The sequence below is a fragment of the Nycticebus coucang genome, chromosome 5, assembly GCF_027406575.1.
Source record: "Nycticebus coucang isolate mNycCou1 chromosome 5, mNycCou1.pri, whole genome shotgun sequence".
In the NCBI taxonomy this organism is placed as follows: Eukaryota; Metazoa; Chordata; class Mammalia; order Primates; family Lorisidae; genus Nycticebus; species Nycticebus coucang.
Window position 1 is genome coordinate 43,434,576 of NC_069784.1, and position 19,054 is coordinate 43,453,629.

The window sequence follows — 19,054 nt, forward strand, 5'->3', positions numbered from 1 at the left end:
AAAAATGCAAAAAAAAAGGAGGGGGGAGCAAGATGGCAGCTGACTAACAGCTTCCTTGCAACTGGGCACAGTGAGTCTGGGGAGAGAAGACTCCAGGCATTTCTGGCTGGTAGGATCTGCCCAGAAACATCCCTTTGGGGACACAGGGAGTCAGAGGGACTTCTGGACCCCATGAGGAGGAGAAAGGCAGTGGAGAACTGGCAAGTGTTTGCATGTGTTAGTTCTGTCTGACCCCACTGGCAGCTGTAAGTACAGCGGCAGTAAGATTGTAAACTGGAAAGGCCTTACCTATAAGCTGTTTTGGGGTTTTTTGAACTTGGCACTCCGTTGAACTACCTTGGGAGAACTTGGGCCAGAGTGTGGAGGACTTTAAGTGTTGTCTAGGGCCCCAGACTGAGCCGCCGAGCCAGATGGAGCTAATCGTGTTGAGCTGTGGGCTGCGTGGAGCCACTGTGGGAGAACTGCCCTGGCAAGCTCCGCCCTCAGGGTTGCAGAGCAAGGATCGGGCGGGAGCAAGTAATCTAGTGACTGAGCAGCCTAAAGGCAGGGACTGAGATGCCTTATAGCCTTGGCCTTCAGGGCATAGAGTGAGACTGGTTTTGGCACACTGGGTAAGCAGATAGCCACTTCAGGAGTGATCCCAGCGACAAGTGCTTTCCTGAGAAAGCTTCTGCTTAGCCAGGGTTAGCAGTTTAAAGTGCCTTTTAAGCTGGCTGAGGAGAGACTTAGGCTCTTCACCCTGTGGTGTTTGAGCAATCAGCAGAGGCCTCCAGTTTCCATCTTGTACAGCCGTATCAGCATTGTGATTAACATCTCTACCTCAGAAGATCACCTGTTGCCCAGACAATATTCAGCAAGATATATATACTGCTTTGTTTGGTTGGTTTGTTTTTGTTTTCTTTAATTTCAACATTTTCCCTATAGATTTTTCTTTGCTTCTTTTCTTTCTTCTTTTTTCTAGTTTAGATATAATTTTACATTGTTGCCCTTTCTAACAATTAGAACTTCATTTTTGCTAGTGTTTCTACCCCTATTATTTGTTTTTTTGTCCAATTTTATCCCATAAAGTTTTCTGTTTGTTTGTTTTGGTTTGATTTATAGCATTCTTGTCTTTCCTCTCTACTTGGTAGAGGTGGGGTACTGTGTCCAAACAGGCTAGCAAAGAGCTGTTGACCTCAAGGGAACCATCCAACCCAGCACCCCCAGAGGTTGGGGGTTTTTAAGGTTGGGTCAAAGTACCCTGCTGTACACTTATATTGCTCCTGTCTCCCTCTTTCTGTGTCTCTCTTCTTTTTGCCAATATTCCCTTTTTCGCAGCCCGTCTCCTTTCACTTTTTTTTCCTTTCCTTGCTTTCTTTCTTTTTTTCCTTCTTGCTCTTCAGTCTTCTCATACTTCTTGTCCTGTACCAAAAGGACTCATCGAAACCCTAGTCCACAGTCATGGTAACTTAAAGAGCAAGAGGAAGTGAAAGGACAATTAGGGCAAGTAAACAGATAAAAGAAATCACTCATGAGGAAGAACCAGCAGAAAAATCCTGGCAACATGAAAAACCAGTCCAGAGCAACCCTCCCAAGGGACTGTGAGGTAGCTACTGCAGAAGATTCCACCTATAAGGAAATGTAGAAATGACAGGTAATTTAGAATACAGATGATGAAACAATGAAGGAAATGATGGATACCATGAAGGAAACTGCTGATAAAGTGGAAAATAACCAAAAGGAAATCCAAAAACAGAATCAAATAAGAGATGAGCGATATGAAGAATATAGAAAGGATATAGCAGAGCTGAAGGAACTGAAGCAGTCAATTAGGGAACTTAAAGATGCAATAGAAAGTATCAACAACAGTTTAGACCATGCGGAAGAAAGACTCTCAGAGGTAGAGGACAAAGTTCTTGAGATATCTCAGATAGTTAAAGAGGCAGAAAAGAAGAGAGAGAAAGCAGAACATTCACTGACAGAATTATGGGACTTTATGAAGTGTTCAAACATATGAGTTATAGGTATCCCAGAAGGGGAAGAAGAATGCCCCAGGGGAATGGAAGCCATACTAGAGAATATTATAAAAGAAAATTTCTCAAATACCACCAAAGATTCTGACACACTCCTTTCAGAGGGGTATCGGCCCCCAGATCACCTCAACTCCAACAGAGCCTCTCCAAGACACCTTGTGATGAACCTCTCCAAAGTCAAAATAAAAGAAAAGATTCTTTAAGCTGCCAGGAGTAAGCGCCAGTTGACCTACAGGGGCATATCCATCAGGGTGACCGTAGACTTCTCTAATGAAACTTTCCAAGCAAGAAGACAATGGTCATCTACCTTTAATCTACTTAAACAGAACAATTTTCAGCTCAGAATTCTACATCCTGCTAAGCTAAGCTTTAAAATTGACAGAGAAATCAAATCTTTTACTGATATACAAACATTGAGGGAATTTGCCATAAGACCAGCTCTACAGGAAATACTTCAACCTGTTCTACACACTGACCATCACAATGGATCAACAGCAAAGTAAGAACTCAGCAATTAAAGGACAGAACCTAACTTCCACACTACACAAAAGATAAAACTAAGCAATGGACTCTTACAAAATAAGATGAATAGAACACTACCACACTTATCAATTATCTGAATATATGTTAATGTCTTGAATTCCCCACTGAAGAGGCATAGATTGACTGACTGGATTAAAAAACACAAGCCATCCATTTGCTGTCTGCAGGAAACACACATAACTTCAAAAGACAAATTAAAACTGAGTTAAGGGTTGGTTGGAAGATAATTTTTCAGGCAAACGGAATTCAGAAGAAAAGAGGAGTTCCAATTTTATTTTCAGCTACATGTGGATTTAAAACAACTAAAGTCAAGAAAGGCAAAGTTGTTCACTTTATATTGGTCAAGGGAAAAATACAACAAGAAGACATTTCGATTCTAAATATTTATGCACCCAATTTAAATGCTCCCAGATTCTTGAAACAGCTTTTACTTAGTATGAGCAATATGATATCCTATAACACCATAATAACAGGGGACTTTAACACTCCTCTTACAGAGCTGGACAGATATTCTAAACAGAAATTAAACAGAGATATAAGGGACTTCAATGAGACCCTAGAATAACTGTGCTTGATAGACATATATAGAACACTCCATCCCAAAGGTAAAGAATATACATTCTTTTCATCGCCCCATGGAACATTCTCCAAAATTGATCATATCCTAGGACACAAAACAAATCTCAACAGAACCAAAAGAATTAAAATTTTACCTTGTCTCTTCTCAGACCACAAGGCACTAAAGGTGGAGCTCAACTCCAACAAAAACGTTCAACCCCACACAAAGGCATGGAAATCAAACAGCCTTCTGTTGAATGACAGTTGGGTGCAGGAAGAAATAGGAAAAAGGAAGGAAAAGAGGAAGTCATTAACTTCTTTGAGCATAACAGCAATAGAGACACAAGCTACCAAAACCTGTGGGATACTACAAAAGAGGTTTTGAGAGAAAAATTTATAGCTTTAGATACCTACATTCGAAAAACAGAAAGAGTGCATCAGCAAACTCACAAGCCATCTTATGGAATTGGAAAAAGAAGAACAATCTAAGCCTAAACCCAGCAAAAGAAAAGAAATCTCCAAAATTAAATCAGAGACCAATGAAATTGAAAACAAAAGAATCATTCAGAAAATTAATGAAACAAGGAGTTGGTTTTTTGAAAAAAATAAAATAGATAAACCTTCGGCCAGACTAACTAGAAATAAAAAAATAAAATATCTAATAATCAGAAATGATTAAAGGGGAAATAACAACTGATGCCACAGATATACAAGAGACCATCTCTGAATACTGCCAGAAACTCTATGCCCAGAAGTTTGACAATGTGAAGGAAATGGATCAATATTTGGAATCACACCCTCTCCCTAAACTTAGCCAGCAAGAATTAGAGCTCCTGAACAGACCAATTTCAAGCACTGAGATTAAAGAAACAAAAAAAATCTCCCAACAAAAAAATGCCCTGATTCAGATGGCTTCACACCAGAATTCTATCAAACCTTCAAGGAAGATCTGATTCCCATACTGCAGAAATTATTACAAAAAATTGAAGAGGAAGGAATCTTCCCCAACATGTTCTACAAAGCAAACATCACCCTGACACCAAAACCAGGAAAAGACCCAACTAAAAAGGAGAATTTCAGACTAGTTTCACTAATGAATATAGATGCAAAAATTCTCAATAAAGTCCTAGCCAATAGATTACAGCTTATCATCAAAAAAGTCATACATCATGATCAAGTAGGTTTCATCCCAGGGATGCAAGGCTGGTTTAACGAACGCAAGTCCATAAATGTCATCCACCATATTAACAGAAGCAAAAACAAAGACCATATGATCCTCTCAATAGATGGAGACAAAGCATTCAATAAAATCCAATATTCTTTTCTAATTAGAACACTGAACAGTATAGGGAATAGGTGGCACGTTTCTGAAACTGATCAAAGCTATCTATGACAAACCCACACCTAATATTGTACTGAATGGAGTAAAACTGAAAGCTTTTCCTCTTAGAACTGGAACCAGACAAGGTTGTCCTCTGTCGCCATTACTATTCAACATAGAGCTGGAAGTTCTAGCCAATACAGTTAGGCAAGACAGGGAAATAAAGGGCATCCAAATGGGAGCAGAGAAGGTCAAACTCCCTCTTTGCTGATGATATGGTCTTATACTTAGAGAACCCCGAAGACTCAACCACAAGACACCTAGAAGTCATCAAAAAATACAGTAATGTTTCAGGATACAAAATCAGTGTCCACAAGTCATTAGCCTTTATATATGCCGTAACAGTCAAGATGAGAGGCTGCTTCACCACCTAACAAAGGAGGTGAAGGACCTCTATAAAGAAAATTATGAAATCCTCAGAAAGGAAATAGCAGAGGATATTAACGAATGGAAGAACATACCGTGCTCATGGCTGGGAAGAATCAACATTGTTGAAATGTCTCTACTTCCCAAAGCAATCTACCTATTCAATGCCATCCCTATCAAAATACCAACATCATACTTTCAAGATTTGGAAAAAATGATTCTCTGTGTTATATGGAACCAGAAAAAGCCCCGTATAGCTAAGGCAGTTCTTAGTAATAAAAACAAAGCTGGGGGCATCACCATACCAGATTTTAGTCTGTACTACAAAGCCATAGTGGTCAAGACAGCATGGTACTGACACAAAAATAGAGACATAGACACTTGGAATCGAATAGAAAACCAGGAAATGAAACTAACATCTTACAATCACCTAATCTTCGATAAAACAAACAAGAACATACCTTGGGGGAAAGACTCCCTATTTGACAAATGGTGCTGGGAGAACTGGATATCCACATGTAAAAGACTGAAACTGGACCCACACCTTTTTCCACTCACAAAAATTGATACAAGATGGATAAAGGACTTAAATTTAAGGCACGAAACAATAAAAATCCTCAAAGAAACCACAGGAAAAACACTGGAAGATATTGGCCTGGAGGAAGACTTCATGAAGAAGACTACCATGGCAATTGCAGCGACAACAAAAATAAACAAATGGGACTTTATTAAACTGAAAAGCTTCTGTACAGCTAAGGAGACAACAACCAAAGCAAATAGATAACCTACACAATGGGAAAGGATATTTGCAAATTTTGAATCAGGCAAAAGCTTGATAACTAGGATCTATGGAGAACTCAATCCACATGAATAAAGCCAACAATCCCATATATCAATGGGCCAAAGAGTTGAATAGAACCTTCTCTAAAGAAGACAGATGAATGGCTAACAAGTATATGAAAAAATGTTCATCATCCCAATTATTAGAGAAATGCAAATCAAAACCACCCTGAGATACCATCTAACCCCAGAGAGAATGGCCCACATCACCAAATCTCAAAACTTCAGATACTGGCATGGATGTGGAGAGAAGGGAACACTTTTACACTGCTGGTGGGACTGCAAACTAATACAACCTTTTTGGAAGGAAGTATGGAGAACCCTCAAAGAACTCAAGCTAGACCTCCCATTTGATCCTGCAATCCCATTACTGGACATCTACCCAGAAGGAAAAAAAAAAAATCCTTTTATCTTAAGGACACTTGCACTAAACTGTTTATTGCAGCTCAATTTACAATTGCCAAAATGTGGAAACAGCCTAAATGCTCACCAACCCAGAAATGGATTAACAAGGTGTGGTATATGTACGCCATGGAATACTATTCAGCCATTTAAAAAATGGAGACTTTACAGCCTTTGTATTAAACTGGTTGGGAGTGGAACACATTATTCTTAGTAAAGCATCACAAGAATGGAGAAGCATGAATCCTATGTACTCAATTTTGATATGAGGACAATTAATGATAATGACATGGTGGGGGAAGGAGAGAGCAGAGAGAGAAAGAAGGAGGGAGGGGTGGGGAAAGGAAGAGCAGAGAGAGGGAAGGAGGGAGGGGGGTTGGGTTTTGGTGTGTGCCACACCTTTTGGGGGAAAGACGATTGTAAGAGGGACTTTACCTAACATGCAATCAGTGTAACCTGGTTTCTTGTGCCCTCAATGAATCCCCAACTGTAAATAAAAAAAAAGAAAAGAAAAAAATATAAAATAATGCAAAAAAAAGTAACATTCACATTGTCAAATAAGAGTATGTCTATCATGGAATGTTTTGACTCTGAGGTTCAGTATGGAGTCATCAGTTAATTTATTTTTTTCCCCAAAGTCTCAAAAAATAGACAACTAATATTTATAAATAAAAATAAAAGATAATTTAAAAAAAACAGATCATGCCAAATCTTATAGACAATAGAAAAAGAAGAAATACTTTAAAATGATTCTATTTCATCTGGATACCTGATATTAAAATTGGAAAAAATAAAGGGAAATTACAAACATTTCACTTACAAATGAGGATGCAGTATTGTAAGCAAAATATTAACAAGTTGAATTAAAAATTAATGTTTAAGTAATGTACTTTGGTCAAAATTAAATCCAATTTATGTGAGAGTCACTATTTTCTTTTTTTCTTCTTTTCCTTTTCCTCACCTCCTCCCTCCTTCTCTACTGTCCCCTTTCCCCATGCCCCACCTTGTCATTAATTGTCCTCATATCAAAGTTTGATCCATAGAATTCATGCTTCTCCATTCCTGTGATGCTTCACTAAGAATAATGTGTTCCATCTCCATCCAGGTTAATACAAATGCTGCAAAATCTCCATTTTTTTTAATGGCTGAATAGTATTCCATGGTATACATATACCACAGCTTGCCAGTCCATTCCTGGGTTGAGGGGCATTTAGGCTGTTTCCACATTTTGGCGATTGTAAATTGTAAATTTAGCTGCGATAAACAGTCAAGTGTCTTTATAATAAGAGGTTTTTTTTCCTTATGGACAGATGCCCAGTAATGAGATTGCAGGGAGATCTAGGTTGAGTTCTTTGAGGTTTCTCCATCCTTCCTTCCAAAAGGGTATTAGTTTATAGTACCCCCAGCAGTGTAAAAGTGTTCCTTTCTCTCCACATCTGTGCTGGCATCTGTAGTTTTGAGATTTTTTGATATGGGCCATTCTTGCTGGGGTTAGATGATATCTTAGGGTGGTTTTAATTTGCATTTCTCTAATAATTAGGGATGATGAGCATTTTTCCATGTGTTTGCTAGCCATTCATCTGTCTTCTTTAGAGAAGGTTCTGTTCATCTCTCTTCCCCATTGATGTATGGGATTGTTGGTTTTTTTCTTGTGGATTAATTTATGTTCTCCATAGATCCTAGTTATCAAGCTTTTGTCTGGTTCAAAATATGCAAATATCCTTTCCCATTGTGTATATTGTCTATCTGCTTTGATTGTTGTCTCCTTGGCTATACAGAAACTTTTCAGTTTAATTAAATCCCATTTGTTTATTGTTGCTGCTGTTGCTGTTGCCATGGCAGTCTTCATAAAGTCTTTCCCCAGGCTGGTATCTTCTAATGTTTTTCCTATTCTTTCTTTAGGATTTTTATCGTTTTATGCCGTGAATTTAAGTCCTTTATCCATCTTGAATCAATTTTTGTGAGTGGAGATAGGTGCAGGTCCAGTTTCAGTCTTTTACATGTGGATATTCAATTTTCCCAGCACCGTTTAGTGAATAGGGATTCTTTCCCCCAGTGGACATTCTTGTTTGGTTTATTGAATATAATGGTTTCTTTAGGAATGATTATTTGGTCAGTGATTATCTGTGTCAATGGTGATTGACATTCATGGGACAACTATAGGGGATGAATACAATCAAGAGTTACACTGCAAGGCCAGGTGTGGGGGCTCACGCCTATAATCCTAGCACTCTGGGGAGCCCAGACAGGTGAATTGCTTGAGCTCCAGGAGTAGCCTAAGCCACGTTGAGCTCAGACTAGCCTAAGCAAGAGCAAGACCCCCGTCTCTAAAAAAGAATAGCCAGGGCTCAGTGCTCGTAGCACAGTGATTCCAGCGCTGGCCACGTGCACTGAGGCTGGCAGGTTTGAACCCAGCCTGGGCCTGCTAAACAACAATGACAACAACAAAAAATAGCCAGGCATTGTGGCAGACACCTGTAGTCCCAGCTACTTGGGAGGCTGAGGCAAGAGGATCGTTTAAGTTTGAGAGTTTTGAGGTCTTTCTGAGCTGTGACACCACAGCACTCTACTGAGGGTGACAATAATGAGACTCTGTCTGAAAAAAAAAAATAAGAAAGAATAGCTGGGTGTTGTGACAGATGCCTGTAGTCTCAGTTGGGAGGCTGAGGCAAGTGCATTGCGTAAGCCCAGGAGTTTGAGGTTGCTGTGAACTATAACACCACAGCACTCTGCTGAGGGCGACAAAGTGAGACTCTGTCTCCAGTAAATAAATGAAAGAGTTATACTGCCTGGGAGATTTAGGGGAAGACATTAGGAGCTCTTATGAAAATGAAAGCCCTTACTCTTTAAGGGGAAAAAAATTCTAAATCATAGCAGCCATGAGATACAGAATTAGTTCATATTATGCTAGCCTGCTACACAGATGATGTTAGGTTTTAATTTGTCAGACCAGCCAGTTTGGGGCAGAATATGGAATTCTTATCTTAAATTAGAATAGTTGAATTTTCTGCTTGAGTTGAAATACCACAAAATAACAACAAAAAACCATCTTTTTGCTTGTATGAAATTCTGTGTTTATTATTTAGTGGCATGTGTGAGTTGGATAAAGGGTCTGAATATAAAATACTTATTTTTTTTTTTGAGATAAGAGTTTTACTTTGTCGCTCTAGCTAGAATGGCGTCATAGCTTACAGCAAACTCTAACTCTTGGGCTCAAGCGATTCTTTTGCCTCAGCCTGCTAAGTAGCTGGGACTACAGGAGCCTGCCACAATGCCTGGCTATTTCAGAGACCAGGGCTTACTCTGGCTCAGGCTGTTCTCGAACTTGTGAGCTCAGGCAATCCACCCGCCTTGGCTTCCCAGAGTGCTAGGATTACAGGCGTGAGCCACTGTGCCCAGCCTTGAATATCAAATTTTTATGTGGATCAAATTCATATTTTTTATCTCTTACATTTCCCAACACACCCCTCCTTCTATGAGTATCCTTGAGCTAACACCTTGTGCTAGATATCTTAGAATAAAGGTTTTAGAACTGTTGTGGAAAAGCGATAGTTTAACATGTAGCTTTAGTTATGTCATGATATAAATTAAGCTTGTAAACGAAAGTAGCTAGGTTTTTCAGATGGGCAGGCATGAATCTAGCTGAGAACAAATTGGTGTGCTGTTATAGAGACATCATTTCAATGTGAATGCATCTGTCAAATGCCTGAGGTGGCACAGTGAGACAAAGTAATCCCTAGCCATATCGTAACATATAGTGCATCTCTCAGGCAGACAGCTTGTGAGGGCTGGATTCTACCCGGGCCTTGTAAAGATGCCAGAGGCATCAAGGTGAGTTTTTAAAAACCTATTTAAATATTTAGATGCATGGCTAATTTCAGAGAAATCTCTACTTTATCTAATAAATAACTTGCCAGAAGTGAGGTGAAGTGATAGCTCCTCTATGTATTAGTTTTGTCACCTGGATCAACAAATTATATGCTTGTTTCCACATTAGGAAGTGAGTATTCTAAAAGTATTTGTCTCATAAGGTTGTTGTGGATTTAGCCAGTTAATAATAGAAGAATACCTGGCACTTAATAAGTGTTAGCTACTGCCACCACCACCACTACCATCATCATCAACAACATAATTTGGGGTGAGATTAATTTCCTCTCAAAGTTAGATTGCTTTTTTAAAGGAAGACCACATTCCTATCAAGGATATAGTCAACTGCAAACTTAATATTGATGCTCACCATCTTGACTTGTGAAATCTAGGATCAAATTTATTTGGAGTTAAATCATATATTCACTATCAGGGATGAAAAAACTATTTGAATACTGCTATGAAATGATCGAGAATATAGTAAGTGAATAAAGCAAGGGGTAAAAAATATATAAATTATTCTACCACTTGTGTAAATATTTGTTAGTATGTGTATTACATATCTGTAAGGCTGTGCAAGAAATGACACATTTTCATTTGTTACTGGGAAGGGCAATTAGGTGGCTGGAGATAGGGTGGGAGAAAATTTTTTATTGTATACCCATTTATACTTTTTGATTCTTGAACCATGTGAATGTATTCCCTGATAAGTAAAAAAGAGAAAATAGACACATTTTATTCAAACTTTATAAATATTTCTGTTTCTACTAAAATTCACATTTAATAGGACTTTTAATATATATATATATATATTTTTTTTTTTTTGAGACAGAGTCTCACTTTGTGGCTCTTGGTAGAGTGCTATGGCGTCATAGCTCGCAGCAACCTCTAACTCTAGGGCCCAAGTGATTCTCTTGTCTTAGCCTCCCGAGTAGTTGGGACTACAGGCACCCATCAGAACACCCGGCTATTTTTAGAGACAGGGTCTTGCCTGGCTCAGGCTGGTCTGGAACCTGTGAGCTCAGGCAATCCACCTGCCTCTGCCTCCCAGAGTACTGGGATTATAGGTGTGAGCCACCGCACTGGCCTTTTTTTTTTTTTTTTTTTTGAGACAGAGTCTCAGTTGCCCTAGGGTTGAGTGCCATGGTGTCATAGGTCACATCAACCTCAAACTCTTGGACTCAAGTGATTCTCTTGCCTCAGCCTCCGGAGTACCTGGGACAATAGGTGCCCGCCATAATGCCCAGCTGTTTTTTTTTAGTGACGGGACCCCCTTGCTCTTGCTCAGCCTGGTATTGAATTCCTCAGCTCAGGCAGTCTACCACCCTTGGTCTCCCAGAGTGTGAACCACTGCACCTGGCCCAATACTCTTTTTTTTTTTTTTTTTTTGGTTTAGCAGGTCCTGGCCTGGTTCGAACCCGCCACCCCCAGTGCACGGGGCCTGCACTAACTATTGAGCTATGGGTGCCCAGCCCTATACTCTTATATTAGTTTTTGTTTTTTGTTTTTTTTTTTCACTCAATACATTTTATTGGGCGACTATCATGCACTAGGAACTTTTTTTTACATACATAATAACATTATTTATTTTTATTAAATCATAAACGCATAGATCATGTATACATTATGTTTTTTGTTTTTTTCTTATTGCTTTGTTTTGAGACAAAAGCTCACTCTGCTTCTCAGGCTAGAGTGCCTTGGTGTCAGCCTGGCTTCTGAGTTCAAGTAATCCTCCTACCTCAGCTTCTCCAGTATCTGGGACTACAGGCATATGCCGTGACACCCAACTAATTTTTCTGTATTCAGTAGACAGACACAAGGTCTTGCTCTTGCTCAGGCTGGTCTACAACTCCTGTACTCAAGCAGTCCTCCCTCCTCAGCCTCCCAGAATGCTAGGATTACAGGTGTAAGCCACCACCATGCCCAGTCCTTTTTTTTCTTTGTCTACTTTCCAACACTAATGATATTTTGTCCTCCTTCAGGGATTTGAGTCATAACCGGTTGTTTAACTGGAACGTCAGCTTGGAATCACAAACATTACAGGAAGTGTAAGTTATTTTTATTTAATTAAAGTTATGTTAAATTCCTTGAGATAACTTAATAAATTGTGAATTCAGGGATTTTTATCAGAGATACTGTCAAAAAAAATTTAAAGGGGCAGCTCCTGTGGCTCAAAGGAGTAGGGCGCTGGCCCCATATGCCAGAGGTGGTGGGTTCAAACCCAGCCCCGGCCAACAACTGCAACAACAACAAAAAAAATTGAAGGGCAAATTTTTTTGATTAAAAGAAATTATTGAAAAACCTAAGCTTGCTGGCTTTGTTATTATCACAAACTCTTTAGGCATTGAGTTGGTGATTTTAAGTTGTGAACTGGAAAAATACTATTTTACTTTCCTAGGGGTAAAAGTAAGATTTCTCCCTTTTTTTTAGTAAATATGTTTTGTTTCTGCCAAGTTTCTAGCCAGTGAGACTTTGTGTTGTGCAAATTGTTTACCTTGACATGTTATCTAAGATAGAAGCATCATGTCTAAAGTAGATTTGTATGAAGTAGAGTATTGGTATCATTTGAGAATGTGGTGGTTGTTATAATTCAATTTTACTTGTAAGTTTTTTCTTTAATACTGTAATATATTACAGACATTTGGAAAGAATTTTCTAAAATATTAATATTAGTTTTTGCATTATGTTGAGGTCCCAACTGCTGAGGAATATAGGCTTATTTATCTCTACATTTTATACCCACAGAGCCCTCAGATTTATTTTCCTTTTTAATTCTTTGCTGTTAGGAATAACTTCTTCATGCTCTCATTATTCCTGTATTCTCTTCCTCTGTCCTAAATTTACTGCTTCTAATCTCTGATGGATTGAATAAAGAGTTGGCAAATTTGTTAGCTGAAAGAGTAGGTATCAAGGCTAGGCCTGAAAATTCTTCAGTGGGAAGTGTTTAAACTTTATTACATGGACTTTGTAACTTTGGTTTTCTAGAGGCCTTTACTTCTGGTTTCTTTTCTGTATTCTAGATTAAGATTGTTCAGTGATTGAAGACCAGATTATTGAAATGTGATTGTATTAGATTTGCTACTAAAAAACATTTGAGATTGTTTAAAGGACTACTAGGATCTGATATGACATGTCGTGTCATTTGGAAAATTAGTTATAAGTTCTATCTCCAGATGTGCAGATTAATTTTATCTGTGGTCTCAAGCAACACTCCCTTTGTATGTGGGTCATTATGAAAGTTTTGAGATATGTGAAAATCAAGAAATGTAAAATCCCATGGATGGAAACAAATGAAGTCGTCCCAATAACATTGATAGGCTGAGCGTGTTGAAACTTGCACAGGTGAATCAGAAAGAACACTGTCCACTGTGTTTTTTGGAAGTGAAATAATGGACCGTAACATAATCTATCTCAAAACTTTTGTAGTAATCATCATATAGCTTTAGGAAAAAGCTGTATGTGTGTGTACATCTATATATTTAGAGAGAGAGATATGAATGAACTGTTCCATCTTTAAAGACTAACATTAGCTATGATATCCCTAACTATTCAAAGAACCTTGCTTGAATTAAAAATATCTAATGTAGGGCGGCGCTTGTGGCTCAGTGAGTAGGGCGCCGGTCCCATATGCCGGAGGTGGCGGGTTCAAACCCAGCCCCGGCCAAAAACCACAAAAAAAAAAAAAATATATCTAATGTACAAAATATTTCTTAGCTATTCTAATATTGATGTAATGGTATATTAATACTGTGAAGAAGCCTTTCTTACTAAAAATATCTATAGTTTTTCAATAAATTATATTTTTATTTTTGTATAACTCGTTCTGAGTCATAGGTTTTTTTTGTCAGATTTGCACTTATTCTAAAGAATTTGTATTAGCGAGAAACTAGAATTTAAAATACAATGTTTCTCTAACACATTTAAATCTATTTTTTCCTTTTGCCTAGGAAAATGAATTACAATGAGCTAACAGAAATCCCATATTTTGGAGAAACAACATCTAATATTACTCTACTTTCATTGTAAGTTAATAAGATTTTAGATCTTTTACTTAAATTATGAGTAGTATACATTTTTTTTTAAGTACATGCATTGTTGATCCTAACTATTTAAGGTTATTATGGCCTGGGGTAGATCACTGGCAATAGCTTCAATATAATCTTTGTTTTTTTATAGAGTTCATAATATAATCCCGGAAATAAATGCAGAGGTGTTCCAGTTTTATCATGCTCTTGAGAGTTTAGACCTTAGCTCAAATATAATATCAGAAATCAAGACATCTTCATTTCCTCGAATGCAGCTTAAATACCTGTAAGTAAAATAGAATTTAGATAAGATTTAATTGCAAGTGCATGCTTACTTTTCATTGTTACCTATTTTACCAAAAATGTCTACTGTTCATTATGATTTTGGTATATATATGTGAAGCTTATGGTTAGTTTTTTGGGTTGTTGGTTCTATCCCCTTTTCCCTCCCCTATCCCTATAAAGAAAGATTGTACTATTGTCAGAAGACATTGATAGATATCCAGAGGAATTTTTGAGATTTAATTCTGGATTTTTATTTATTTATTTATTTAAAGATAGAGTCTCACTTTGTCGCCCTCAGTAGAGTGCTGTGGCGTCCCAGCTCACAGTAACCTCCAATTCTTGGGCTTAAGCGATTCTCTTGCCTCAGCTTCCTGAGTAGCTGGGACTACTGGCGCCCGCCACAGCACCCGGCTATTTTTTGTTGCAATTCTCATTACTGTTTTGCCAGGCTGGGTTCGAACCCACCACCCTTGGTACATGGGGCTGGCACCCTACCCACTGAGCCACAGGCGCCGCCCTGGATTTTTATTTTTTAAACCACAATTTTGTGGTTGGGTGCGGTGACTCATGTCTTATCACTTTGGGAGGCTAAGGAAGGAGGAGGATTGCTTGAGCTCAGGAGTTCCAGACCAGTCTGAGCAAGACTGAGACCCCGTCTCTACTAAAAATAAAAAAATTAGTTGGGCTTTGTGACAGGCGCTTAAGGTCCTAGCTACTGGGGAGACTGAGGCAGGAGATCTCTTGACTTAGCAGTTTGAGGTTAATATGAGCTAGGGTGATGCCATGGCACTCTAAACCAGGCAACCGATTTCAACCCTGTCTCAAACAAACAAACAGAAAACCCTGCCAAAACCCCCCCCCACGGTTTTGTAAAAGGTAAATAGTGATTTAGTGAGCGTTGACTTACCTTATTTAATGATGATGATAATTAGCATGTATGCTGGTGTTTTTCAGTTTATAACATGCTAAATGAAGTAGGTATCATAATTTTGTAGATGAAGAAACAAAGCAGTTAAGTGATTTGTAAAGTTGTATATAGTCATTAAATGATAGAGCTGAGGGTACAGACAGATTTTTGGCAGCTTTCCAGTTGTAGACTTTCATTTTACTAATTTTTTTTCTTCTATTATCTTGCTTATTTTAGGAATTTGAGTAATAACAGAATAACCACTTTGGAGGCTGGTTGCTTTGATAATTTATCAAGTTCATTATTAGTGGTAAAGTTAAACCGTAACCGAATTAGCATGATTCCACCTAAGATCTTCAAGCTGCCTCACCTCCAATTCTTGTGAGTAACTAAATAGGTGGATTATAAGAAGATGGGTTTTCTTCTTACAGTATCTTTTGCTTTTTATTTATTGTTAGAGTAATTCAGCTAACTGGTTTTCTGACTGTAAAACTATTTTTGTTAAAGGGAACTTAAAAGAAACAGGATTAAAATTGTGGAAGGTCTTACATTCCAAGGACTTGACTCCTTAAGATCTTTGAAAATGCAGCGGAATGGAATTAGCAAACTTAAGGATGGAGCGTTTTTTGGCTTGAATAACATGGAAGAACTGTAAGTAGTAGGAAGTAGAGAGGATTATTAGAAAGGAGTCTGTTGTACTTTTCAGTGCCAAATTGCTATGGTAGTTGCTCTGATTATACAAAGGTACATTAGTTCTTGAATAAAATTTCATATTCAGTAGCATGGTAGGGTTAGTGATTTTTTGTTACATATTTTAAAATAACTGAAGAGTGGAATCATAATGTTCTTCATATAAGGAAATGATAAATTCTTTAGGTGATGATGGATACCCCAGTTACCTGGGCTTGATTATTACACATCGGATGCCTATATCAAAACATCACATGTACCCCATAAAAATATACAATAATTATATACCTATAATAACAAAAAATAAAAAGTTAATTTAAAAACTGAGAATAGGGTATATTAGTTCTTTATTTTCTGATGTGAAATAAGTATACACAAAGCTTTGTAAGTTTTGTTTGCTGACATTTTTGTCACCATTCTCATCTAAAATTTTATACTCCCTTAATGTTTTAGCTAGTGAAAAGTATCAGAATTTATCCATAATGGGTATATTATACCATTTAACCTGCTTTGTAGAGCTGATATTTTAGACAGTCTTACTACCATTCAGCACTAAACCTGAAATAAGATATATTTATTGAATAGAAATTTGTCAGCTCACTTGGGTTGAGCAAATGTTTATGCCTGTTTGAGAAAGACTTCAGAAAGATTTAAAACTGTACTTATTGAAATGCTTTGTTTTCAAACATATTTTGTCTTCTCCCTAATTCTGCAGAGAACTAGAACACAATAACCTTACAGGAGTGAATAAAGGGTGGTTGTATGGCTTGCGAATGTTACAACAGCTTTATGTAAGCCAGAATGCTATCGAAAGAATCAGTCCTGATGCGTGGGAATTTTGCCAAAGACTGTCTGAACTGTAAGTATTGGGTGGCATTTCAGTAGAGACTTCTTCTTCTGTGAGACTAGAGCAGGTTGGAATAAATAATTTCTATGGCCAGTGTTGAGATCTCACATCCCTCTTTACTAGAAGTTTGTCCAAAAGCTCTAATTTTATCTTATAAATGTAAGAATTTTTAAGTTGAACCAATATATGATGAATTCCTTACCTTCTGTGTTTCCTATTTTCAGTGATTTGTCCTATAACCAGCTGACCCGCCTGGATGAGTCTGCCTTTGTGGGTCTGAGCTTACTAGAGAAATTAAATTTAGGGGACAACAGAGTCACTCACATTGCTGATGGTGTGTTTAGGTTTCTTTCGAATCTTCAGGCACTGTAAGTACATCATTCATTTTTGGGGGGTGGGTGTTACTATTTTCTTTAACACAGTAAAGCAGATTAATTACAAAACAACCATTCAGTCTGCAAATTTATGTATGCAAATATTTTGGGTTTTTTGTCCTGTGCCTCAGGGAAAGGCAGTCTTATATGTCTCTATCCCTATAAAAAAAAATGTTTTTTTTTTTTTTTTGACACAGAGTCTCACTATGTCACCCTCGGTAGAGTGACATGGCATCGCAGCTCACAGCAACCTCAAACTCTTATATCCCTATAAATTTATTTACATCGAGCCTATACTAGGCAGTTAAGTTTGTATTTTAATTAAGTTAATCACCTGCACACCAAACCCTCTCCAAACCATAGTTGGTAGGGTCAAGAATGCAGTCATTTTCTTGGGTTTTTTTTTTTTTTGAGACAGGGTCTCACTTTGTCACCCTCAGTAGAGTGCCATGGTGTCATAGCTCACATCAACCTCAAACTCTTGATGTCAAGCAATTTCTCTTGTTTCAGCCTCCTGGGTAGCTGGAACTATAGACGCCCGCCACAACATCGGCTGTTTTTAGAGGCAGGGTCTCACTCTGGCTCTGGGTGGTATCGAACCTACCTGTGAGCTCAGGTGATCCACCTGCCTTTGCCTCCCAGAGTGCTCAGTCATTTTCTGGTTCCTCTAACCTTGACAGTGTACCAGAACTACTAGTTTTCATTCAAAAGGATGTAGGATGTGCAGTGGGAGCAGCTCTGGCAGGAAACCTGATCACTATAACTAGTTTGCTGCATGACTTTGAACAGAAGAAATGAACACTTATTGTCTGATATGTGCCAGATGCTTTTAAATTCTAGGATGCTACTATTCTTTTCCATATTTTGAGGCTGAGGGTTCAGAGAGATTAAAATTACTTTCTCATAGTCACATAGCTTTAAATGTTTGGGCTAGAATCAGAATGCAGGTCTGTTTTGTGCTAAAGCTCATGTGTGTCTCATCATACCTCCAGGGAAACAAAATCACTTAGCTTTTCCTGGGCTTCAGTTTCCTTGCCTCTTCATCCAGCAAAGGAAGGACGTACTATCAGATGGTTTTTCAGGGCAATTTCAAGTCTAAAATTCTGTGGTTCTCTAACTTACTCAAATTATAGAATATAAGAATGTATTTTTATAATTTTATACACTTGTATACAGTATTAAATTCTCGAGTATCATTTTACTGAATAAAGAGGTATTTTAATGAAATATAGTAAACTCAAACATGGAGCAGAATAAGAGAAAACAAAGAGTAATTAGTAGAATTTCTAGATTCTTAAGTTTCCTGAATAGGAGACTTTGTGGTAATCAGGTTTAGAGTTGCAATGGTTTCAGAAGAGAGGAAGGCTCCCAACTCTGGGACCTAACATGCATGAAAAGGAAAGCGTGATAATTTTGTAAAGGTGTATATATGTGCATAGCTGTGTGTTCGCTTGCTTGTGTTATGAATTCTTTCAGATTTGGCCTTGAAAAATTAAAGGTGATGTCTTTAAAGCTGTCTCTCAGATGAATATAAAAAATGAAATAAAAGTGATTTCCTTTTTTTTTTTTTTTCTTTTCCAACATTATCAGAGGTGAGACTAGATCTTTGCAAACTCAAAAACTTGAATGCGAAGGCAGGGTACGGTGGCTCACACCTGTAATCAAGAGTGAGACCCCATCTCTAAAAATAGCCGGGTGTTGTGGCGGGTGCCTGTAGTCCCAGCTACTCAGGAGGCTGAGGGAAGAGAAGCTTGAGCCCAGGAGTTTGAGGTTGCTGTGAGCTAGGATGCCATGGCATTCCACAGAGGGCAACAAAGTGAAGTGCTATCTCAAAAAAAAAAAAAAAAACACAAAAAACCTTGGATGCAGCTGTTGCCTTTTGGCAATTAAAGGAATGGCAAACTGGTTCTTTCAGTATATTGCTGATTATTACATTCAGAATTAAAGTTTAGGAGAG

General features: G+C 38.0%; 1 protein-coding gene across 1 annotated transcript in view; it reads left to right on the plus strand.

The window, feature by feature from the left end:
* The window catches only part of LRIG2 (leucine rich repeats and immunoglobulin like domains 2), a 61,663-nt gene that overhangs the window by 16,575 nt on the left and 26,034 nt on the right, over window positions 1-19,054 (plus strand). Inside the window, exons 2-8 of the mRNA XM_053592890.1 lie at window positions 11,952-12,017; window positions 13,917-13,991; window positions 14,146-14,280; window positions 15,424-15,567; window positions 15,694-15,837; window positions 16,592-16,735; window positions 16,948-17,091. Coding sequence (XP_053448865.1) covers window positions 11,952-12,017; window positions 13,917-13,991; window positions 14,146-14,280; window positions 15,424-15,567; window positions 15,694-15,837; window positions 16,592-16,735; window positions 16,948-17,091 — 852 coding nt within the window. The remainder of the gene's footprint in view (window positions 1-11,951; window positions 12,018-13,916; window positions 13,992-14,145; window positions 14,281-15,423; window positions 15,568-15,693; window positions 15,838-16,591; window positions 16,736-16,947; window positions 17,092-19,054) is intronic.